The sequence below is a fragment of the Ctenopharyngodon idella genome, chromosome 19, assembly GCF_019924925.1.
Source record: "Ctenopharyngodon idella isolate HZGC_01 chromosome 19, HZGC01, whole genome shotgun sequence".
NCBI classification, from domain to species: Eukaryota; Metazoa; Chordata; class Actinopteri; order Cypriniformes; family Xenocyprididae; genus Ctenopharyngodon; species Ctenopharyngodon idella.
In genome coordinates this window covers 13,419,364-13,444,852 of record NC_067238.1, presented here as the reverse complement: position 1 = coordinate 13,444,852, position 25,489 = coordinate 13,419,364, and the positions used below count along the sequence as shown (strand labels likewise).

Sequence of the window (25,489 nt, the reverse complement as noted above, 5' to 3'; positions counted from 1 at the left end):
ACTAATGCCCCAGTATATTGACGGGGACACTACAGGTGCTGGTCATATAATTAGAATATCATCAAAAAGTTGATTTATTTCACTAATTCCATTCAAGTTGGACTGGAACTCACTAGATTGCCTTCATTGTTTTGACCTAAGCTGTATAGCTGTGTTTTGCAGTGTTCATTGTCAAACTACAAAATTATTTTTTTGATTTAAATGTATGAATTTCTAAAAAAAAAAATGCTTATCATTTTATATGAAAAAAAAGAGTCTTTTATTGACAAAATATTTTAGTTTGTCATTTTTTTCATTAAATCAGATAACATTTTAAGCTGTCATATGGTCGTGTTACAATGTGCCCCACCTGGGCATGTTTTCACATTTCACTTCCCTTCTTTCAGGCTAAATAAAGAAAAAAGTACACCCTGTATTAATTAAACAAAGCCACATATTTGTACCAGACGTGTAAAATTAATGTGGATCAAAAGACATTCTCTGAACCCTAAGTAGATTTACACAAACTCAAAAAAGTCAAAAAGTCAAAAAGCATTAGTTGTGCCTACGGTTAAATATACTGCTGGATCTTTAATGTTTGTGGACAACTTTGTTCAGATACAACATGGCATCATGGATTCTAGCAAATACCAACAGATAAAAAAAATGAAAACTTGACATCCTTTGCTAGAAATCTTATAATGAGCTGTGGTTGGGTCTTCCATCAGGACAATGATCCAAAACAAGCATCAAAATCGACACAAAAATGTGTCACTGAGCACAAAATAAAGCTTCTGCCATGGTCATCCCAGTTCCCTGACCTGAGCCCTACAAAACAAATTTGAGGAAAATAAGCACCAACACAGATCTAGGAATCTGAAGGATCTGGAGAGATTCTGTATGGAGAAATAGTCTCTGATCTCTTGTCAGGTGTTCTCCAAACTCATCAGGCATTATATGAGAAGACTCAGAGCTGTTATCTTGACAAAAGGAGGTTGCAAAAAGTATTTAACAAAAGGGTGCCAATAACTGTGGCTGTGTTTTGGAGAAAAACATTTATTTTATAACGTGAGTTTCCCCCCAGTTTCAATTCTTTTACTTCAATGAAAGGTTAGATTTTTGTGAATTTGTTTGAGTGAAAGATCAAAAGGATAAAGAATGCAGATTTATTTTTACAGTCATCTTTCATCATATTTACCAAGGGTGCCAATAATTCTGACCATGACTATATATATACAGGTGCTGGTCATATAATTAGAATATCATCAAAAAGTTCATTATTTTATTGTAAATTATTTTTAAAAATGAAACTTTCATATATTCTAGATTCCCTACATGTAAAGTAAAACATTTCAAAAGTTTTTTTTTTTTAAATTTTGATGATTAGAGCGTACAGCTCATGAAAGTCCAAAATCCAGTATCTCAAAATATTAGAATATTTCCTAAGCTCAATCAAAAAATGGATTTGCAAAACAGAAAAGTTCAAGTTCTTTAAAGTATGTTCATTTGTGCACTCAATACTTGATCGGCAGCACATATTACAGCAAATGACTTGCTCCTAGCACAAATTACAGCATCAGTGAAGTGTGGCATGGAAGTGATCAGCCTGTGGCACTGCTGAGGCACTATTGAGCCTTCAGATCATCTGTATATTGTTGAATCGACTGTTTCTCATCTTTCTCTTGAAAATATCCCATAGATTCAGGTCAGGCATGTTGGCTGGCCAATAAAGCACAGTAATATCATGGTCAGCAAACCACTTGGAAGTGGTTTTTGCACTGTGGGCAGGTGCTAAAGTCCTGCTGGAAAAGGAAATCAGCATCTCCATAAAGCTTGTCAGCAGATGGAAGCATAAAGTGCTCCAAAATCTCCTGGAAGATGGCTGCATTGACTTTGCACTTGATAAAACACAATGGACCAACACCAGCAGATATCACGGCCCCCCCAAATCATTACTGACTTCAGAAACTTCACACTAGACTTCAAGCAGCTTGGATTCTGTGCCTCTCCAGTCTTCCTTCAGACTCGGGGACCATGATTTCAACATGAAATGCAAAATTTACTTTTATCTGAAAAGAGGACTTTCGACCACTGTTCACTGTCCAGTTCTTTTTCTCCTTAGCCCAGGTAAGATGCTTCTGACACTGTTTCTGTTTCAGAAGTGGCTTGGTAGTCCTTTTCCTGAAGATGTCTCAGTGTGGTGACTCTTGATGCGCTGACTCCGGCTTCATTCTACTCATTGTGAAGCTCTCCCAAGTGTTTGAATCGGCTTTACTTGACAGTATTCTCAAGCTTGCGGTCATCCCTGTTGCTTGTGCACCTTTGCCTACCCAATTTCTTCCTTCCAGTCAACTTTGCATTTAATATGCTTTGATACATCACTCTGTAAACAGCCACCTCATTCAGTAATGACCTTCTGTGACTTACTCTCTTTGTGGAGGGTGTCAATGATTGTCTCCTGGACCATTGCCAAGTCAGCAGTCTTCCCCATTAGTGTGGTTTCAAAGAACAAGAGATACCTGGAATTTATACTGTAGGGATGGTCATTTAATGAAACTCAAATGTAAATATTCTAATATTTTGAGATACTGGATTTTGGACTTTCATTAGCTGTACGCTCTAATCAACAAATTAAAAAAAAAAAACTTTTGAAATGTTTTACTTTACATGTAGGGAATCTAGAATATATGAAAGTTTCATTTTTTAAAATAATTTACAATAAAAAAATGAACTTTTTCATGATATTCTAATTATATGACCAGCACCTGTAGGCCTCCTAGGCTAGGAGATCAAACAGAAGAATAAAGAACCCACCGGCACATGCACTCTAACCCATAGTTACCATGTTATTTGAACATAACCACAGCACACCACTACCTGTTTGTTTCTCTCATAACCCACAAACAATCACACCTCAGACCACGTGCTGCAAGATTCAGATTAGACAATTTGACTACAATTTTGAGTGCTATTAACAATAAAAATCTATGTATAGAAATGTATTTTGCAAGGTTAACTGTTGTTAACATAATAGTTTATAGCCTTAGTGATCTTTGATAGAAATGCTATGTCATACCATCTTGTTGAGAAACTGTGCATTTGTGTTCACAAGATGGCGCCAATGTCTGTGCATTAGAAATCAGATGAACCAGCATATTTGGCACCTTAAATTTGTGTGATTAATTTTGATTGGGTGCGTGATTCGTAAGAATGATCAGGTTTGAAATACCAGAAAACAATGTAAAGTGTTAATAAGCTGTATGAAAATACTTTTTTTCAGCCAACCCCCCAAAAAACTGAAGGGACTGAAAGTTAAACTGAAAGTTACTGAAGGGACTTCCCAGACTACAAGAGTTTATAGTAAATGCCGTTGTTAACCACATTTCTGTTGATGTAACCATGAAGCTACACACTCCTCCAGTTTCCCCTCTGGGAACTTTGGGGGATTATTAGTCCATTAACCGAACCAAACTGGCACAATGCCCTGTGTAGTCTCATAACCTTTTACAATTTGTATAATTGTTTGGAGTAGGCCTATGTAGGTATGTCAAGGTGAACCACACTGAGGGTAGTGCAGAAATATTCAATATTTAAAATTATTATTTACATTTAGCATATTTTATGTGCTCAGCTGCCCAAAAGTTGTTATTTGTTTATTTTGAATGTAGGTTAGACTATGCAAGTTCTCAACTGTGTTGGTACAAGTCAGGACTGTAGTTAAAAGCCCAACCCAGTGGTTTGCTTAGTTTCATTATCACAGATATTTTTGGAAATTACCTTTTTTTTGACTCATTGAAGAAGGTTCTTTCAGATCTGTACAAACCTCTTTTCAACAGGCATGCTAAAAAACAAAAGAAGAACACGCGGGAAACTCATAATGCTTTAAGGAGACAAAAAATTAGATGCTTTAAACACACTTTTGCACAGCACACTGAAAATGATGCTCTTTTGTGTTAACTTAAAGTGAACTATTGTATCATTTGTTTTGGCTGTTGTCTGTTGTTTAGTTTTTCCATAACATGTTTGTGGCTAAACTAAAAAAAAAAAAAGAAACCAAAAAGCCTGTCAGCCATTTTTATATCTCATCACTCTTCTTCCTTCCATTTTGTGTCCTGAAATTTCAGTCAGTTACCATTTAAATTTACAATAAAAAAACAATATAAAGTTACAATAGATAAAAATTTACAAAAATAGTTAATTGAAAGCCAAATAGTGGAACAGAAAAGATTAATAGCTTGAAGTTTCATAACCCCTTAAGCCTGAAGTGTACTGTTGACTTCATCGTCAGTTAGGAACCTGGGTGTGCTCTTTGATACCAATCTTTCATTTGAAAGCCATGTTTCTAGCATCTGTAAAACCGCATTCTTCCATTTAAAAAATATATATAAACTACGACATATGCTCTCAATGAAACATGCGGAACAGTTAGTTCATGCGTTCATGACCTCAAGGCTAGATTACTGTAACGCTCTACTGGGTGGTTGCCCTGCACGTCTAATAAACAAACTCCAGCTGGTCCAAAACACAGCAGCTAGAATTCTTCCTAGAACCAGGAAGTATGACCATAAAAGCCCAGTTCTGTCAACACTGCATTGGCTTCCTATTAACCATCATATAGATTTTAAAATCTTGCTTATTACTTACAAAGCACTAAATAGTTTAGCTCCCCAGTACTTGAGGTAGCTCTTAACGCATTATAGTCTTTCAGCGTCTATTGTGATCTCAGCATTATGGCCAGTTGATAATACCTAGAATATCAAAATCAACTCCAGGCAGTAGATCCTTTTCCTATTTGGCACCTAAACTTTGGAAAAACACACCTCTTTAACCTGGCATACACATAACACATTATAAATTTATATTTTCACATCTGTTAAAGCAGTGGTCTCAAACTCAATTCCTGGAGGGCCACAGCTCTGCACAGTTTTGCTCCAACCTTAATCAAACACACCTGATCCAGCTAATCAAGGTCTTCAGGATTACTAGAAACTTCCAAACAGGTGTGAGTTGGAGCTGGTTGGAGCTAAACTGTGCAGAGCTGTGGCCCTTCAGGAATTGAGTTTGAGACCACTGCTTTAAAGGATTGTTAGGCTGTTTAAGTTAGGTCAGCCGGAACCGGAAACACTTCCTATAACACCGTATGTACTCGTTAATATTAGTCTCTCTGTTTATCCCGAGGTTTACCGTAGTCAGCCGGATCAGGGCTGTTTCCAGATCAGAAGGAAGACCTGCGCCTAAACACGACCACAACGCATCCCTGAAATGTCAGCTAGATTGTGTCAACTATCCCCTGTGAAGGCCTCATCGACACAACAGCCAGTGGCACAGATCCTCAACAAACCCGTCTCCATACCGGCGTGATGAATCCGATCTTCAACCAGATGAAACTGGATTAAATATTTTGACTGTTCCGATCCCAATCTGACTTAGGCTTATGACCCGTAATGCTGCCTGAATAATCATGCACAGAGGAGAACTGGCCCCCTGACTGAGCCTGGTTTCTCCCAAGCTTTTTTTATTCTCTCTCTATTTTTGTTACCTGTTGGAGTTTGGGTTCATTGCCGCTGTCGCCTCTGGATTGCTTAGTTGGGCACAATTGATATTCAACAATGTTTTTCATCTGCCTGCATTGACACCATTGTATGTGAACTGAACTGAGCTGGATGATAACATCACTGTTTTCTGCAAAGCTGCTGCAGATAAATGAACTAAATGAATAACTAAAGATTTTTACAATGGAATAAATCAGTACTGAACTTACTTAAGCTGGACAATGGCACCATTTTCTTCTAGAGCTGCTGTGCAGCCAAAATTATTTTCCTGTTAGGTCTATTACTGTATGCTGCTTTGACACTATTGTAAAAAGTGCTATATAAATAAAGGTGACTTGACAAGCTTAAAGTGATATTTTCATAAATTACAGTAGGGTATATGTCAAGCATCTGTATTTCTCAAAGATGTAAAAAATACAAGTGGGATTGAAACACATTTGATCAACCAATTTGGGATATGTCTAAGGTTAAGGCCTTAATTATAAGACAGAGCTCTTATGATTCTAATTAGTTACTAATTAATTATCTAAAAATTAAAGTTTATGTTTCTTCAAACTTTCTGTTTATCTTTTTGGTTTTAAAGATTCTGTTAATCTTTTTAGTTCATTTTATGAACATTTGTTAATTTTATAAAGCTGTTAATTGTATATATTTCATATGTACTGTAATATAATTTTAAGCTTGTTTTGATGCAGCACCTTGACTATTCTGTTTAATATTAATTATGATGTCTATATAAGTCACATTGAGTTGATAAAGTCAAACATTCTTTAAGCTCAACCACAATTTTACGATATTGTCACCTTACTTTAACTAATAACTTGTAGTAGGCCTACTATTGCATCATTATTTTATTTTCGCTTTCGAAAACAACACAGTCTATGAAACTCGTGTTAGAGAGTGGTGAGGTGACGTTGAATCTCTCCAGAAAATCTATTGGCTGCCGGTTAGATAGAAACTATATATGTTCGCGCGGGGATTTTTTGACCAGTTTACAGACACGGAAGCGTCTAAAACAAGACTAATTCCTGCAGAACGTTTTTCAATATTCGAAAGTAAACATGAAGTCCGCAGTAGCTCTTCTGATGATCGGGGTAGCTCTCATGTATTCTGGTGAGTATGGCTTAACCGGTTAGATTCCAATTAATTACTTTGACGCTGCTTATTTAAGTTTACATCTAAAGTTTAAATGTTGCGATTGTCACTGCTTTACAATAAATCAATAAATTCGGTTTGCTGAAAAGTCGGACTTTTTTTCTTAAAGAATGGAATTTAGTTTTGATGACTGGATTAACATAATTAAGCATTGCAAAATTCAGAAAAAAAACTGTAACCTGGGGCGTTAAGAAATTAAAGCGGGGATTTCAGTCAATATCCTGACTTGAAATAACATAACAAATCAATCGGGGCTAAAGCGGTATCATAAATTTCACGCAATCTCACTAATTTGATCCAAGTTCAATCAGTCAGGATAATTTGATGTGCAGGCTATTCTTATACTGCCTTCACGTGCTTTAGGAAATTTGATTTTGATAATTCCCACACCTGAAGTCGTGATTACGAGTTTATCGCATTCAAGTTTTGACATGAGAGGGCGTTCATGTGCAATTTTATACCACGGAAACTTGTATTTAATTTACTACCGAGAGCACGTGAAGACAGCATTAAACAATTTAAAAAATTAAAACAATGGAAAAAACCTTAAGATAACATGTAAAAAGAAAAAAATATCTTAAGCACGCAGAATAATGTATATATGTAATTGCGGCATTTGTAATTGTGATCACGATTAGAAATTAGATTAATTGTGCAGCAAGTTTGTGTAATATGCTAGGCCTATATGTAGAGATTTAAGGTAGGCCTAATGTGTGCCTATAGCTATAATAATCCTGCATCTCAATGTGCATACTATCCATCCTAAATAGTATGTGACATTAGTAATTTTTCATACTATTTAGGGCGGATAGTATGCACAGTGGGATGCAGGGTTAGTCTCCGATGAATATAACCAGGAAGACTAATGGGCCAACTCTTCCCTCGAGATAATGGGGGTTTCCTTGGTAAAAAATGCACATGAACGCCCTCCCACTTCAGAACTTGAATGCGATGAGCTCGTAATCATGACTTCAGAAGTGGGAATTATCAAATTTCCGATAGCACGTGAAGCCAGCATATGCAAAACGATTCAATCGGCTTATAACTTATAAAAACAGATAAAAATAATTGTAAAAACATTTCAAACACTCTTTCTGCTGTTGTTTTGCACTAAGGAACATTCTACATTTATTGAGTTATAGGGCTACAATAATTGTAACCTTTAAAATGTTACAGTTGACAGTACAATACAGTTTATCTTTTTGCTGTTGATGCTTGAGGAAGTCCGGGATATATTAAATGTATTATTAGTGTATTATTTGGGTTGCATCAGGCAGTTAAAAAAGAAAGAAAAAAAGAAGTAAAAAAAAAAAGAAGTTTCTTAAATTACGCAATAAAGGTAATTCTGAAATCAGATCTGCAAAAAATGGTTCTACTAAATTATCTTTCACTGATAGAGGGGTGAAGGTTGAATCTCCATTAGTGCTATCACCTAAGGCATTGATTTTTTTTTCTTCTGTTTCTTTTTTCTTTCAGGAAAACCTTCCCTGCAATACTTCAAGGAAACATCAGGTTTAAAGGTTTTGACGGCACTGATGGCTCCATACCACATTTTTGACTTCGGTACGGTACCACAATCTAATACCGAATTATCAATATTAAATTGATACCATATATACAGGGTCTGAATTTTGGCATGGGTATTGGATATATTTTTATTCATTCTCGCAGTTTTCGCATTTACAAAATGCAAATTACCGCAAATGTTTATTAGTAAATTAATCAACACATTATCACAGCAAATCAGTCATTTGAAAACTTTCTTGTGAGAAGTTTCTCCCCTATCTTTTGAAATGAGCAAATAGCTTCTGGCCTCAAGACATCGAGCCTGCAAACAAGCTGTGCGCTGCGATAATCGTGTGCGCGTTTTGGGACAGCTGACGGAACACAAACACACACACAAGCTGCCTGTAAAGAGCTCAAATACACGAAAAATGTCAAAATGTCCGTCTTAGTGAGTATTCACATAAACACAGTCGGTTATAGCTTACGTGAATGTAAATAGTGTAATAGTATGCGTTATCACATATAGTGTATCGGATCTGTGAAGCCTAAAATATATGCTGGTGCACTGATTCGAAACAAAAGATTGGTAAAGCTTCGAAGCAGCGTTTTAAAATTGGCCATCATTAGATATTGTTGAAAAGTCGTTTTTTTTTTTTAATTTTTATTTATTTATTTATTTTGGCACACAAGAAGTATTCTCGTCACTTTATAATATTACGGTTGAACCACTGTAGTCACGTGAACTGTTTTAAATATGTTTTTAGTAGCTTTCTGGGCATCTGAAAGTATTAATTATCTTGCTGGCAATGGAGGCCTCACTGAGCCATCGGATTTTATCAAAAAATATCTTAATTTGTGTTCCGAAGATGAACGAAGGTCTTACGGGTGTATAATGACATGAGGGTGAGTAATTAATGATATCATTTTAATTTTTGGGTGAACTAACCATTTAAGTGCAGATATTATGAGATCTAAACATAATTGGTTCAAACGCACATGTTATCTAAACGATATGATCTTATATAAGCTTTGATCAGTGTTAAAAGAAAATAAATGATAGAAAATTAGATTGTTTGAACAAGTCAGGATGGGCAAGTGACAGATGGCAAGGTTTGTTCTTCATCAGTTTTATAAGCAAAGTAATTCCAAATTTCACGTCTACTGCTCTCATTATTAATTAGTTTTGGGCGTGCTGAGAGAAATTAAACTGCTTTATCCATTTTGTTCTGCTATGTAGTCATGCACCTGTTTCCCCTCAGTTTGGGTAGCACACTGCCACCTCTCGGTGAACTTCGGAACAGCAACATATACCGAAATTAGCAAAATCATGATATCGTAGCAATAAAATAAAAAATAAAATGAAATAAAATATATACACCAGTATTTTCATCCCTAGACAGCAGGGCCTGAACAAAACTTCATGAACAACATCAGTGTTGCCAAACATTGCTTAATCATACTGAAGGTGAGCACTAATGCACATTAAAAAATGTCATTAACAACTAGTTCAGTTTGGTTTTTTACACTGCGTAGGATTTCTGTAAATGCAGTTGTCACTACCTGTAAAAGATGCTCATCTATCTAGAATGTAGTCACATGATAGTCAAGGATGAAATATTTCACAGTTTCCACAGTATTCCAGATTTTTGAAAAAAGAAAACATGAACATTGAGAAGCACACACTATTCTGTTCTGGGTATTTTTCAACAGTCTGAAGAGTCTTGTTAATTTTGTTGAGATCAAACCAAATGGAGTTTTGTAACAAATGGGTTCTGAGACAAAGTGCAGTGAATAAGTCAAAGATTCAGCCAGTTGAGTGATTCATTTAAACTGATAATTCATGAGTTTGAAACAAAGACTCTTTTGTGCAAGTTACCAGTGAAGACATCACAACATATAGACATATTGTTTGTTTATTGCCTTTTTTTTTTATTACTCAGCACCTGGTCTTTTTCTCTTTATTATTATTTTTTTTTATAGAATGAAGGCCAAAATACCAAAAATATGTTCAGTCAGATTCATTTGATTCTGAGTCAGACATGTTGGGACTTTCTGACTGACTGATGATTTTATTCTGACTGTATGAATTGATTTTTCATACCTTTACATTCAAACTGTCTGTTTTCCTCAGGTGTGCAGGTGTGGGAAGATCAGACCGGAACAACAGATGCCTTCCGTCAGGAAGGTTATGATGGAGAGGACTCTCTGTCTCTTGATTTGAAGGAGAAAGAGTTGAAAGAGTTGGAGGAGAAAGAGATGAAAGAGTTGAAAGAGTTGGAGGAGAAAGAGTTGGAGGAGAAAGAGATGAAAGAGTTGAAAGAGTTGGAGGAGAAAGAGTTGGAGGAGAAAGAGATGAAAGAGTTGGAGGAGAAAGAGTTGGAGGAGAAAGAGATGAAAGAGTTGAAAGAGTTGGAGGAGAAAGAGTTGGAGGAGAAAGAGATGAAAGAGTTGAAAGAGTTGGAGGAGAAAGAGTTGGAGGAGAAAGAGATGAAAGAGTTGAGGGAGAATGAAGTTCTTTACTTCAGCCCTGTGTGCAGTCCCAGCAGGCGCCGGGCGTGAATATGAAGTCATTTTGATGTTGCACCCCAAAGTTAGATAGAGGTTATATTTTGGCGTTGGGTCTTACGTTGGGTTCTGACGTCAATCTGATTTTAATTTTCAACCAAAGTGCAACAATGGAGTTTGACTCAAATCGGGTTGATGTCAGAACCCAATGTATTGGAGAATCGATAATTCACTCTATGCAGGGCTGCTTCACTGTGTAATGTGAGAAAGCAGTGGTCTTTATAAAAGAAGCACTTCAGAAGTAGAAATTGCATTTATCAGGGCTCATGGGATCTTATAAAAATAATCCAAATTGCAAACTAAATTGTAATTTATCTATATTCTGGGGGCTCTATATTCTAGCGGACCCCCCAGCATGAGTTTAAAGTGACCGTTATTTTAGTACATTATTTTAGAAAGTATTAATTGCTTGGAGATGTGTCATGCAGCTGGCAGATATGTAGGTATCGCGATAAGATATGGTTTTTTTCTTTTTTATTTAAAATTTTTCCAAAAATCTTAAAGGTGGAGTCAGTAGTTTTTCAAACACACTATTTGGAAGTTAGTCGGTCCGACACCAACAACAAACGTGTAACCAATCAACAGAAGGGGGCGTATGACGGTCGAGGAGAGAGAACGAGCAAAAGGGAGATTTGAAAAGGAAAAAAAACTGCAGGAAGAGAGATGAGACACAATACAAAAGAGCTCAAAAGAATATCACTGGAATGAAGGTTTATGACTGGGCAAGCGCTTTAGGGCCCGTGTTAATATCAGAAAAGCTTTCCAGCGCTGGAGAGAGCTAAGTGGGAAGGCCTGAAAACAGATGCGGAGGCTGCTTTGATTCCACTTCTCATGTAACACAGGGTTTGAGTGTCATTGATTGTCTGGAGCTGCTGTGCTTTTGGTGACTATCAACAAACACTTTGTATTTACTCTTGTGTACTGTATTTGTGTACATTTTTTTTGTTTGTTCATTATCTGTGCTTTATTTTTCTTGAAGCATTATTTTGTTGCGCATCAGCTGTGATAAACAGACATCCACTCACATTGTGTGTAACAGCATTTTTGAAAATCTACTTACTCCATCTTTAATGTAATTCTTGTAAAAATGCACATACATGTGTGCTTTGATAATGTTATACTTTGTATCTATATATAAAAAGCAAAGCTATATGTTTGTTTGTAATAGCTTCTAGGCTGTTAATGACTTTGCCTTTCAGTGGATCTTTACTTGTTTACCTTATATAGTCAGGTTCATTTATACATATTAAATGGCATTGAAATATATTGCTTGATTTGATTAATCCATTTCATTAAACTACAAGATGTGTATGTATTGTATTCTGGAAATAAAACTTTGGCCTTCTAAAAGCTATTATATATTATAGCATTGTGGATTAAAAATGTACAGCAATTAATTTATCTGTATATGTGGTTATTGATTAGGACTTACAACTGCCATATTATTTTAATAAAAGCAGTAGATCATGTAAACTTTCATAAGATAGACTTTTCTCCCCCAAAATTTTAAATAAAATACCAATGTTTTGCAGTATATTTTTGAAATATCCTTTAACTTTGTTTTATCCAAAAGTGTTCATTTTCTTTGTACTCTGTGTTTTCTGTTCAAGCCCTGTGAAATTTCCTCCATTATAAATAACTCTTCGATCTTTCTGACATCATACATGTTTATATACAGTATTTATCATGCTTGACAACATTGTTGAAACAGAGGTTTGCAACTCAAAATCTAGGCCATATTTGACCTACAAAATTTGACTTATACAAATTAGAGCCCATAAGATCTTTTTTTTTTTTTTTTGAGTTAGTAACAGAAAATTCAATTTAGATATTACAACGAATGCAGCAATACGGTCTTTAGTTTGAGAACTGTTTAATTTACCTTGTCAGATACAGTGATAAAACAGTGAGTTTGGCATGAATGTGAGATCAGATGTGTGATCAGAACATTCCCTTCACATTTATCAGGTGACTTTACATATATTCTCTGTATTTCACCTGTTTATAACACAAATAAAAAAACATTTTCACAAATTTAATCCATCTGCTGCCTACACTACATTACTAAACAATTGAGTTTATGTTATTAATAAAGCTGTGTTCATGAAAAAGCTCAAAGTTCAGAGTTTCAAAACTAAATATCAGCAACAGTCCTGCAATATTTAAAATACAATCAATCTACATTTTTTTATTTCCAGAATTTGTACAACTGCAATTGAAATATCAGAATATAAAAATACTTGCAGAGAGTAACCGACCCAAACACAGCAATCTGAAATTATTAAGCGAAGACTGAAACAACATAAAACTATTCTGAAATAATTATTTACAAAAGCAGTTTCTCTTCACACTATTCAGCCTTCAAAATCAGCTCCAGCTCCAGGTTTACTTCTCCTTCTACAAGAGACAGATAGAAATAAGCAGACAGACAGTTATACTAGAGAACTAAAGACAGCATCAATGAAATTTAAAAATGAAATTTGAGTGTTGTTTAGCAAAAAAATAAATAAAAATACGTTATTTACCTTATTCTTTAATTCAGTGTCACTGGAGTCTATATGAAAACAAACATTGACATGCATGGATATTTAATACATTTCAGGGCATCCCATATTATTACAAACACAAATATGGTCTATACTGCAATAGACTTGTGTTTTTGTTTTGTTTTTTACACTAGAACAGGTTCTGTTGTCAGTTCACTTGTAAACAGCACTTCTGAGTTGCAGTGATGCTAGAAAACTGACTCACCAGAAGAGCTGAATGTCCAGGAAAGAAACTTTATCATGCCGTAAAGCACCAGAGCAACAGCGACCATCGCCATAGAGTCCTCAATAGAAGGAGCGCTGACACCTGATGGGAACAAAACATACAATCAAGACTTACAGAACATTCTGACTGACATAAATATTCTTTTGGAAATGCAAATATGAATCTTGAACAACTGCTTGAATGAGTTAATGATTCACTCATAAAGACTGTCACTTGTCACCACCTACTGGAGAAACCTCCAGAAAGAACCACTGAAAATCCACTAAAGCACAGTGTCTGTCTGAATATAGACAAGTGGAGTGGACTATTGGAATGTCGCAATCAAATTCAAGGGCTGAAAATAACTGGATTTCTATCTTTTATCCACTATACGAAAGCTGCGGAAGTTCTCTGTGTGTTTGCTCAATGTTGAGTCATAAATGACAGGAATACAGTCGATGGGAATGCATCTCTATCAGTTCAGGACGGAAGAAATCAGGACGGACCGAGAAATAACTGAATGTTGATGCATGTATTGCTGCAATCAAGTCATGTCAGAAAGATCGCATTTAAGAGTTGAGCACACATAAACGCCACCACAATGTTGTAGTAATTACAATATAAACTTTTTTCAAGCCCAGAATTTTCAAGATCGGGGCTTTAGTGAGAAAATATTATGGATGACATGGATAAAACTGTGTGTACATATATTACATTTTTCAGGTTTAATGATTTATCATAAACACTTTCTGAAAATGATGTGTCAGTCTATGACGGTATAACTCACCAATCACATTGAGTGCAGCAGTGGCTCGTCGTGTTCCTCCGTCATGTTTGGCTACACAGGTGATGTCACCACCACGGCCGAGCCCCAGTTTACTCGAGTCCAGCTCCAGACGGCTGCTCTGACTGAAGGTGCCATCAGACGCCTGTCTGTGACCCGTTACACCACCCTGACCCAGAGAGCAGGACTTCCCATCAGCCCCGGTGAACTCCCAGCCCAGATCCAGAGTGTGAGGAGCAAAACCAGACGCCTCACACTGGATCAGCAGCACCTGCCCAGGAACCAGCAGAGGAAGAGGAGAAGGGTAGATGGAGAGAGATGGAGGCTCTGGATAGAAAACAGGCAGTGGTTACTATTCTATATATAACTGTAGTTTAATATAACAAATGCTGTTGATAAACTAGCTGGCTGCTCATCTCACCAACTATCTCCAGGTCCACGGCTACCTGAGCCAGCAGGTGTGGAAGATACACTGTGCAGATGTAAGTTCCTGAGTGTCTCACTCGAGATTCTTCCAGAATCAGGGATGCATTTCCTGTTTCATAGAGGCCTGTGATGTCAATATCAGCTCCGGTCTCTGATGTCTCTGCAAACCGATCGTTCTTGCCATCGTAAGCGAGGACCAGCCGTCCCTCACCCCGAAACTGATAACGCCACTCGACAGAGAATCCAGAGCCGTGAACTGGAGAAGACGGGTCGACCCAGAACCCACAGTCCAACAGAACCGGTTCTCCCAGTCTAGAGCGGACCACAGGAGTTTTACTGGAGACACTGAGAATTACTTCAGGAGAGAAAGACAGAAAGCTTAATTATATAAAATAATAATTATATGAAGCATAATGTTTTACTATATATTATATATTATGTAAATATAGTATATATTATAATATACAGTTATATATTACATATTTTCTGCAATAACTTGGGCTCTTTACCTTTTGGCTCTTTAGAAGCTGAAGGCGCTCTCATAATATTGGACAATGTCAGCTGCTCGTCAAGCCCTTGTGCTGCCACTGAGAACCAATCAGCTTGCAGGTAGACTGGACTTTGGGCGGAGTCAGTGAGAGCAGATGTCCATCTGACCATGGAGGCGTGAGGCATGAAAGGGTTAATCTCACACTTTGGTTTGTTCACAGAGCCTTTGGGTGGGTTCAGAGCGGCACTACAGAACGTGCCAGCTGGATCTGGAGGAGGACAGTGCATTAAAGTGCAGTTGTCAGTTGTTTTATACTTGTATAATTGTTTTATTGCCAGGCAGTATCACACTAATATTCTATAAACATTACAGTAGATACAGACCACAAAGTGAGCACAAAATTAAAAAAATTAACTGACTCAAAATGACACTGACCAGTCACATAGTAAATCCTGGACGGGCTGATGTCTGCAGAAGGATGAAGTTCAGACATGGTCTCTTCACTGTAGGCTTCAGTTCTGATGAACATTAGAGATTTCTCTTGACTCATTGGTACTGAGAAACCTCCTCCATGACCGGGCTTCTCCTGGACAAACCAGCACTCCAGAACCGGACATCCAGAACCAGAAGCTAAACGGTAAGAGACATTGTGTTTATTGATCACACACATAGCCTACTAATGTATTAAAGACCAAGTGGTCTCGATTACGAAAACTTACCGCTACAAAACAGTGTAAATGCGATGATAGATATCTTGTATATGGTCGAAATCTCAGACATCGTTGCTTTGCTTGTTAAAATGATAACTGTGTGTTAAATAAAGGTCCGGCAGGTTTTCCCCCAAAACATCAGTGCAGCTTGCAGTAATTTACTTTCAGTTTTACAGCACATGCGCATTAACTGCTGTTTATTTTACAGCGCATGCGCATTAACTGCTGTTTATTTTGCACCAAAATATAATTCATGCAATGTAATGTATGTAACACACATTATTAATGTAACATCATGCAAAAGTCACGTGATCTCTCAGATTATACGCTAAAATAACAAATTTCTCTAAAACACGTGAATTTTAGCCTTTCTAGTTGCTATTGGTCTCCAATAGGTGGAGCTCTAAGCCCACAATAGTATTCCAAACGCACCATACGGTGTATAAATAAGAGGCGTTTGCCATGATATCACGTGCTTTCTCGGAACAGAGTGCAGCTCAGGACACAGGGAAATACTATCTCTTATTGTGACAACATCCAAACCTGTATAGCCAGTGCAGTTTTGTGCATTGTATTTATTTGCATGTCATTGAAAAAAAAAAGTGGTGTGAAGTTTGTAGGCTATAACTAAACCTGTTCAAAACAAAATTGGACAGATTTGTACAGGTTAGACAGAGTGCAGATTAGTTATGGTTTCACATCTGAGAATTTTTACTTGATCTGTCTCTTAGTAAACACGTTGTGACATTGAATAACAAACCAGTCATGTATAAATTAGAAGTTTTGAGTTATATTACTTTAAATATTTACAGTATAATGCTTTTCTTTTGCATAAATGCAGCACTTCATCCATAGTTATAAGTGCCTAATTACCTTACAGGCCTACAGTGTGACCCTTATGCCTAGAACATTAATGTCCTATTGATCCTGTCTGTAACTTCTTAATTATTTTGGCCTTGGCCTATAAGTGCCTTGGGTTTTGTTTTGTTTTTTTGTAGGCCAAACAGCCATCACTTTTTCTCTTGTTTATTGGTTAGATAAGGAGATATGATAACAATGATGAACTTAAACTGTAACTGATCCAAGAGCTGTATCATTACAAATTTATATATATATATATATATATATATATATATATATATTATAAGTATTTTTTTTACTCACAGCATGGGTCGGTTGTATCAGAAGAACAAAGGTGAGGGCAGGGTATGACAGGACGTCCTTAGTATTAAAATTTATTAAATCCACTTCAAAATTCAAGACCATACAATGTGTTAAATAACTAGCTTAAAGGTGCAATGTGTAAATTTTAGGAGGACAGAAATGTAATATAATATACATAACTATGTTTTCAGTGGTGCATAAGGACCTTACATAATGAACCGTGATGTTTTTATTACCTTAGAATGAGCCATTTCTATCTACATACGCCGCGGGTCCCCTTATATGTTAAGTCATGATTTTGCGCCGGCATGTTTCTACAGTAGCCCTAAATGGACAAACTGCTCTACAGAGTGCGTTTGCTTGACTAGCTACTCTATGCTGTCTCAGACAACAACATATTTGTCCTGTGTTGGCCACCGTAGCTTCTCTATATTGCAATTCGCAACCTCACCGCAAAATTTACACACTGCATCTTTAAAGGAACACTCCACTTTTTTTGAAAATAGGCTCATTTTCCAACTCCCCTAGAGATAAACAGTTGAGTTTTACCGTTTTCGAATCCATTCAGCCGATCTCCGGGTCTGGCGGTACCACTTTTAGCATAGCTTAGCATAGTTCATTGAATCTGATTAGACCGTTAGCATCTCGCTCAAAAATGACCAAACAGTTTTGATATTTTTCCTATCTAAAACTTGACTCTTCTGTAGTTACATCGTGTACTAAGACCGACAGAAAATGAAAAGTTGCGATTTTCTAGGCCGATATGACTAGGAACTATACTCTCATTCCGGCGTAATAATCAAGGAACTTTGCTGCCGTACCATGGGTGCAGCAGGCGCAATGATATTACTCAGCGCCTGTGACCCCCTGCTTGCACAGGGAGCGTGCCTTGCAACCATGGAGACATTTGTGAGAGACGCTGCGTAATATCATCACAATGATGCCCGAATTTAACAGTTTTTGTTTGTATTTTAATTTTTAAGGGGTATAAGGGGTATAATTCAGCCCTCCAGAAGCAAGTAAGATTAAAACAGTGCACCAGAAGTAAGATTAAAACAGTGCAAAAACAAATAATTTTCAGACAAATACAGGTTAAAACCATATTAATCAGCCCTAATTTTCTATACAGAATTAACATGCACAAGCAAACATACAATAAAAGGCTTTTCAATTCACATATCACTAATCTTACAAACGTTGATCTCACATTTACTTTGATAACACAAACTGTAGGTGCATTGGTTTTGGGCAAAAAATATTGTAAGTTTACACATATTTTATTCTATTATATTGTATTTTATTACCCCTGTGATGGTCTGGCCATCTGTCCAGAGTCAGGAGAGCACTTTAATAATGAGATGTGAATTTGGGTTGTGCATTTTGCAACGTTCCCTGTTGCTTAAAAACAATTATTTTCACATTATGATTAAAATTAGAAAAAAACTTTATTCATTTAAATTTATTCTTAAATCAAATGTAAACATTGACTTCGAATTCCTCACAAATTCATCAAAAACACAGCTAAGCTGAACACCCTTTATATGTAGTAAGATTTATATTTTAATTGGATACATTAAACAAGAATCATGTAGAAATGTCCCCATACTACTACTTAATTATTAAATACTACATTCTCTAGGGGGAAAATCTTACTCACTAAAAAAAACAAAGCCAAAAATAAAATTATAAATCACATAAACACAAATGTGTATAAACATATACAAGGAAACATAAGCATACAGACAAAACAATCCTGAAACTTAAACTTATTTGGCTTATGTAGCACAATTCAACTATTTACAATCACAGCTACACCTCTTCTTTCACCGCCTTCTCTAGCAACCTTGTCTTGAACTGTTGTGAAAAATATGGAATAGTCCAATCTCACCTAAAAACAGGTGTTTGGTTGAATCTATGAGCTGAAGATGGGTCTTTTTACAATTGATACTCTCCTGTTCAGAAATTTTTAGTAAAGATAGAAATAAAATACATTCAACTATTCTGACAGGATTATTCACAAGTTCCTTTTCAATGTTACTGCACCCTATTCAGCTTCCAGGAGCAGAAGCAGGTTTACGTCTTTTTCTACAGAAGAGAGAGAGAGACAATAAGCAGACAGACTCGTTTTAAATGACATAAATGAAATTGTTAGGGAGTAATAGTACTGCAAAAAGGTTTTTACCTTGTCCTCCAATTCAGAGTCACTGGAGTCTATATGAAAACAAAATTTAGATACAAAAAAAAAATACTTTATATTCCCTTTAATACATTTGTAAATGTAAAGCATCTTATATGACAACCACAGCTCAAGTCTACATAACAATATGGTCAGTGAGGATACTGACTACAATATTTAAAAACGTATGAATTAAAAGATTTTTTATTTTTTACTATAGAGCAGAACAGATCATTCTAATGTCAGCTCAATTATAAAGAGCTCTTCAGTGATGTAGTGATCAAACAGAAGAGCTGAATGTCCAGGAAAGAAACTTTATCATGCCGTAAAGCACCAGAGCAACAGCAACCATCGCCATAGAGTCCTCAATAGAAGGAGCGCTGACACCTGATGTGAACAAAATATACAATCAAGACTTACAGAACATTCTGATGGATGTAAATATTCGTTCAAAAATGCAAATAGAACATGCACTGAAATCTAAAAATAAAATAACAGAAGCAACACAGTAGTGGTGTTTCAATCCTGAATTAATAAGCATTTCTGAATGTACCAGTTGACTGAATAATTCACTTGTAAAGACAATCAGTTGAGACAATACCTAGACTGGCAGTATTTATACACTATATTTTTTCAGGATTCTTTGATGAATAGAAAGTTCAAAAGAACAGTTTTTATTTGAAATATAATCTTTTCTAACATTATAAATGTCTTTACTGTCACTTTTGATCGATTTAATGCATCCTTGCTGAATAAAAGTATTAATTTCTCTAATTTCTTTTCAAAAAAATTAAAATTAAAATTCTTACTGACCCCAAACTTTTGAACGGTAGTGTATAATGTTACAAAAGCTTTGTATTTCAGATAAATTCTGTTCTTTTGAACTTTCTATTCATCAAATAATCCTGAAAATAAATATTGTACACAAATATTTTGTACAATTGCACACAATAAATGTTTCATTAGCAGCAAATCATCATATTAGAATGATTTCTGAAGGATCATGTGACACTGAAGACTGGAGTAATGATGCTGAAAATTGTATATAACTGTACTTTACTAACTAATAACTGTAGTTTAATATAACAAATACTGTTGATAAATTAGCTGACTACAACATCATATATAGAGTAATATATTAAAATCTGACTTGACTATGTTCAGAGTATTCAATCATCTCACCAACTATCTCCAGGTCCACGGCTACCTGAGCCAGCAGGTGTGGAAGATACACTGTGCAGATGTAAGTTCCTGAGTGTCTCACTCGAGATTCTTCCAGAATCAGGGATGCATTTCCTGTTTCATAGAGGCCTGTGATGTCAATATCGGCTCCGGTCTCTGACGTCTCTGCAAATCGATCGTTCTTGCCATCGTAAGCGAGGACCAGCCGTCCTTCACCCCGAAACTGATAACGCCACTCGACAGAAAATCCAGAGCCGTGAACTGGAGAAGACGGGTCGACCCAGAACCCACAGTCCAACAGAACCGGTTCTCCCAGTCTAGAGCGGACCACAGGAGTTTTACTGGACGCACTGAGAATGACTTGAGAAAGAGAGAAAAAGAAAGCATAAGTGAACAAAGTATAAAAGTTGAACCCTCAATAGCACAAAAGGGATAAACAGAGTTTAGAGTTGTCTCATTTTAATTAATCAAAATATAAGATTTATGGATTGCTAAATCTAATTGGAAAGCAAATATTTTTTTATTAAAAGAAATAAAATGTGAAAATTGGAATCATTATAATATATATTATGCAAATATAGTATATATTATAATATACAGTTATATATAATATCTTTTCTGCAATATTTAAAAAATTTGGGGTTGTTACCTTTTGGTAAGGGTTAATCTCACACTTTGGTTTGTTCACAGAGCCTTTGATGGATTCAGGGCGACACTACAGAACGTACCAGCTGGATCTGGAGGAGGACAGTGCATTGAAGTGTAGTTATCATCTCATATTTGTTTTGTACTCTAGAACAGGCACTATATACTGTGTCATCTGTGAATGTAGTGTTGGATCTGGATGGTGTAGAAAGGAGATTTAAATACAGTATTTTTACTTTTCAGGCAGTATTATACTACTACACTATTTGAAACATAGCAGCAGATACAGACAACCAAGTCAGCACAACATTGAACAAATACTCTTTGACTTGAGCATGGACTTTGAGTGAGTTATTATAGAGATTATATAGTCCACAAATGTTTTTAAAAATCACATGCTGCATTGACACTGACCAGTCACAGTAAATCCTGGACGGGCTGATGTCTGTAGGAGGATGAAGTTCAGACATGGTCTCTTCACTGTAGGCTTCAGTTCTGATGAACATTAGAGATTTCTCTTGACTCATTGGTACTGAGAAACCTCCTCCATGACCGGGCTTCTCCTGGACAAACCAGCACTCCAGAACCGGAAGCTAAAAGATTATGCAAGATTAGAAATATTATGAGAGTTATGTTCACTGATCACACACATGCAGCAAAAACTTACCACGAAAACACAATATAAAAGCGATGATAGATATCTTGTATATGGTCGAAATATCAGACATCATTGCTTTAAAAGTTTAAATGATATGTCTGTACAGCTGTGCTTTTTGGCGTGTTAAAGATCATCCGTCGGATTTTTCCAAAATTTTTCGTCTTTGCGGCTTCCAGCGTTTTACTTCCAGTTCAACTGCGTGTTTAAGGCGCATGCGCTTTAACCGCAGGAACAATTTTTGTGACATTTGAAAATACTCCGCCGTCGTGGGACATATTTTTCATGTAGCATCATGTAAACATCTTTTTAGCCTCTCAAAATATACACTAAATGCTTATTGTATTAACTAACATGAACTAATAATGAGCAATACATTTGTTACAGTATTTATTAATCTGTTAACATTACTTAAAAAATACAGCTGGTCATTGTTTGTTCATGCTAGTTCACAGTGCATTAACAAATACAACTTTTGATTTAATAATGTATCAGTAAATGTTGAAATTAACATTAAGATTAATAAATGCTGTTGAAGTATTGTTCATTCTTAGTACATGTAGTTAACACATGATAACAAATGAAAGCTTATTGTAAAGTGTTACCAATATCACTATATAACAAACAAGGTAAATTAATACAATGCATTGTATCACCACTATTGAAGTGAGCTGTAACTTGTAACGCTATTTAAAAAAGATGGACATCGGTTTATATTTTGTACATGCATTTATTTTGTTAATCAAATTAATTGTTCAAAATAATTTTTATAATAACTACCAACTCCCATAAACAAACATGATATTTCTATTATGTGAACATTTTAAGTAAATGTTATATATTAAATTAAAAGAAAATCTGTTGATAAAGATGACACCAGCATGCTTTAACCTGGTCACAAATCAGATAATAACCCAGAGGAGAAATGTTGACTTTTCTAACTTTATTTATTATTTATTTACCTTTAATATGTCCTTTATATATGAACAAGACTTACACCTGCTGCCGCCACAATCCTGATCAACCCAGTTAAGGAAGTAGCTCTTAGTAACTTGTGACGTTGAACGTACCTGGAATATCTATTGGCTGGAATTTCAGAGACTATTTATCTAGGCGTTCTCTCAGAAACATTTCACCAGTATATCTCCAGACATCTGAAACGTCTAGAACAAGTATTTCAATTAATTTCTCTAGAACGATTTTTACAAAAACTGTTTATCATGCAACAGCAAGGATGCGATCTGTAGTGCTTTTGCTCCTCGGAGCTCAACTTGCCTATGCTGGTGAGTAAAATATTTTAGTATGACTGTAGCTACCATTTATTTGTAAGATTGCAGTTTGGCGAGTTATTCTATTACACTAAAAAATACCTACATAAACAGCCCATATTGAGTCAAAATTTCGTTTTATTGACACTTTCCATAAGTATGTAGCCTATTGACGCATGTTGCGTATTTTAATATGATTCTCAAAAGCATATTAACATTGAACTTTGCCTATTCATGCTAATGTATGACATTTAACAGTTATATTTTTTTTTATAAAATATGTATCCTTTACTGACAAAATATTCTTAAATGAAAAATTAAATTATACCTACTGAGAAAAAAAGGGAATTGTTGTATTCAAAAGTAGGCTATGCGTGTAAATTAAATGAATATAAAATAGCCCATAGCTGACATAGCCTAATTGTTGTACCAAATTATTTGCTTATTGGTTTGAGTTTTTTGTTAACTCAAAATGTATTTTGGAAAAAAATATACAAAACAAACAACAACAAAAAACAGCTTTATATACAGCATGCTAGTTTCCTGTATCAGAGGTATCAGTTTCATTTCTGACCTGAGAAGCGTTTTTCTTCCCGGAGACTGATGACGAACTACTTTCTAAACCCACTACACTGTGGTCTATTTTTAATTAAAAATAAAACTTATAATTTGTTTTATAATGTATTGAAATTAAAGCCCATTAATAGCAGAGAAAATGAAAATAAGGAAATTCTGCCTTTTAAAAGAACCGATTAACAATTGAAAAAAAAAAATCGTCCTGGAAAAATTGTCTTCAGTCCTTTTGTCCATTAGATGGCAATACAAGGCCACGAATCAACCCTTCCTTCCAGCCAATAATAATAATAATAATAAATATTAATTTCTTTGATATATACTCAATATTACAAATCATTATTGCAAACATTTTTGCTTTTTTCATTCCATTATTGCAGTTTTCAAATAATACATTCAGCAATACATTTGTCTTTTTTTACATTCGTTATTGCTTGCAGTGATATCTTGAAATATGTTTAACAGTATATAACTTATCCCTGTTTACTCTAGATGCATGTCTTGTTATCTTTATTCTTGTGTTATATATTGCACTCAGAGCTCCTTGGCCAATGAAGCTGTTTCTGAGTAAAGATTATTCTAATTAAAAGCACATCTTGCTATATTTTTAGTACAATAACTGACAAGGTCTCATTAAATGTGGTAACTCAGACTTTGAATATGAACATAATTACATGCATGAAGGGGAAAGAGTTTGTATCAAATGAAATATTGCAATATAGATAATAGTTTTCAACTATTATGGAATTAATTATTTTAATACAGGCAAATTAACATCTCAGTGTTCATGTAATTCTGTGAATCATTAATTTTGGACAAGCTGTATTCAGGAATGTCTAATTTGACATGATTACTAAAATCGTATTGTCCCTGTTTCTTTCTCTGTCCACAGGAACACACTCTGAAATACTTCTACACTGCTGTGTCTGGAGACATTGACTTCCCAGAGTTCACAGTGGTTGGTCTGGTGGATGATGAGCAGTTTATGTACTTTGACAGCAACATAATGAAAGCTGTGCCGAAGACAGAGTGGATGAGACAGAATGAGGGAGCAGATTACTGGGACAGAGAGACTCAGGGCCTGATTGGCACCCATCAGGCCTTCAAAAACAACATCCAGATTGCAATGGAACGGTTTAACCAGTCAAAGGGTAAGTTGGTAACAAACCCACTTACACACACAGACAAAGCTAATATGATCAAATACAGATTTTAGTTGAATTACTTCCCAGTAAAATATATTTTCCCATTCTAGTTAATTTTATAATTGTGTGTAACTAGTGCATAATTGCATGCTAATGAAAAATTACTGATAGATTTTACCTACCAGAGTATAACTACCATTTCTTTATCTTGTTGTTAGAGACCCCAAGCATGCTTGCAACAAAAAGACTGTATTTCAGATTGGGGCACACTTATAATTATAATAATAATGCTGTTAATTCATTTATCTGTGACTCAAGAAATCTCTGGCTCTCGATTTACAGTGTTACAGTATTGTGGTAAAGAGTCACTCTTCAACAGGGTGAAGAGTCTTAATAAGTATGATATCCTATTTAAGATTATTGATTTTATTGACTATATCTTTTATAAATGATAATCAGACTAACGGTTTTCCCACAGCAGATGATAAAATATCCCTTAGACATACATTGACAAAATGTTCAAACAGCCACAACTGTTCAAACACCAACTGAAATTGAAATATAACCCCCCCCCCACACACACACTGTCTTTCTGAATGACTGTCTAACTGTCTCTCTTACTGCTGGTGCTCAAGAATTATCAACTATTAAAACTATGTTAAACTTTCAGATGAGACTTTGTCAAGGCAGCATCAAGAATTCATCTTGATGAACTTTACATATCTAGTTTTGCTCTGAGATCAATGCAGATTTGGTTTGATTT

The 25,489-nt window shown here is 35.6% G+C and overlaps 3 protein-coding genes and 1 long non-coding RNA gene across 35 annotated transcripts in view; 2 read left to right on the top strand and 2 right to left on the bottom strand.

Moving 5' to 3' along the window:
- LOC127501176 (major histocompatibility complex class I-related gene protein) overlaps nt 1-25,489 on the top strand; it is a 128,712-nt gene that overhangs the window by 2,827 nt on the left and 100,396 nt on the right. For 3 of the 29 annotated variants that reach the window (XR_007926551.1, XR_007926550.1, XR_007926549.1), the window contains exons 1-2: nt 22,858-23,023; nt 24,474-24,732. The exons of 21 other annotated variants lie outside the window; for them this stretch is intronic. Coding sequence is in view for 5 of the 8 variants with exons in the window: in XM_051873058.1 (XP_051729018.1) it covers nt 23,018-23,023; nt 24,474-24,732 (265 nt within the window). In the remaining 3 variants the exon portion in view is untranslated. Of the gene's footprint in view, nt 1-22,844; nt 23,024-24,473; nt 24,733-25,489 lie in introns of those variants that run through there. 5 more of the 29 variants (XM_051873058.1, XM_051873057.1, XM_051873055.1 and 2 more) reach the window with 3 other exon arrangements.
- LOC127501187 (DNA ligase 1) lies at nt 6,427-12,154 on the top strand. 2 transcript variants are annotated; one of them, XM_051873078.1, is made up of 4 exons: nt 6,427-6,644; nt 8,163-8,249; nt 10,324-10,556; nt 10,596-12,154. In XM_051873078.1, exons 1-4 carry the CDS (start codon nt 6,593-6,595, stop codon nt 10,749-10,751), a joined length of 528 nt encoding a protein of 175 aa, XP_051729038.1. In that variant the 5' UTR covers nt 6,427-6,592; the 3' UTR covers nt 10,752-12,154. The 2 variants fall into 2 exon arrangements, with proteins under 2 accessions (XP_051729038.1, XP_051729037.1); XM_051873077.1 differs by having other exon boundaries at nt 6,430-6,644; nt 10,324-12,154.
- LOC127501178 (tapasin) overlaps nt 12,614-25,489 on the bottom strand; it is a 47,321-nt gene continuing 34,445 nt past the window's right edge. Inside the window, exons 1-8 of one of the 3 annotated variants that reach the window (XM_051873059.1) lie at nt 21,753-21,831; nt 15,644-15,838; nt 15,228-15,476; nt 14,714-15,073; nt 14,296-14,619; nt 13,509-13,610; nt 13,283-13,311; nt 12,614-13,154 (exon numbers count right to left, since the gene is read on the bottom strand). In XM_051873059.1, the coding sequence (XP_051729019.1) occupies nt 13,143-13,154; nt 13,283-13,311; nt 13,509-13,610; nt 14,296-14,619; nt 14,714-15,073; nt 15,228-15,476; nt 15,644-15,838; nt 21,753-21,816 (1,335 nt within the window). In that variant the 5' untranslated portion in view covers nt 21,817-21,831 and the 3' untranslated portion in view covers nt 12,614-13,142. Of the gene's footprint in view, nt 13,155-13,282; nt 13,312-13,508; nt 13,611-14,295; nt 14,620-14,713; nt 15,074-15,227; nt 15,477-15,643; nt 15,839-15,927; nt 16,102-21,752; nt 21,832-25,489 lie in introns of those variants that run through there. The other 2 variants (XM_051873060.1, XM_051873061.1) reach the window with 2 other exon arrangements.
- Nucleotides 19,015-20,434, bottom strand: LOC127501188 (uncharacterized). The gene is made up of 3 exons (XR_007926553.1): nt 19,679-20,434; nt 19,265-19,293; nt 19,015-19,167 (listed from the first exon to the last, which is right to left on the bottom strand). It is a non-coding gene; the product is annotated as an uncharacterized LOC127501188 (long non-coding RNA).

Excerpts from the sequence above, each read along its gene's own strand:
- LOC127501187 (XM_051873077.1), top strand. The coding sequence starts at position 6,593 with ATGAAGTCCGCAGTAGCTCTTCTGATGATCGGGGTAGCTCTCATGTAT. Across the intron at positions 6,645-8,162 it reads GGTAGCTCTCATGTATTCTG|GAAAACCTTCCCTGCAATAC; the intron begins GTGAGTATGGCT and ends TTTTTCTTTCAG. Across the intron at positions 8,250-10,323 it reads ATACCACATTTTTGACTTCG|GTGTGCAGGTGTGGGAAGAT; the intron begins GTACGGTACCAC and ends TGTTTTCCTCAG.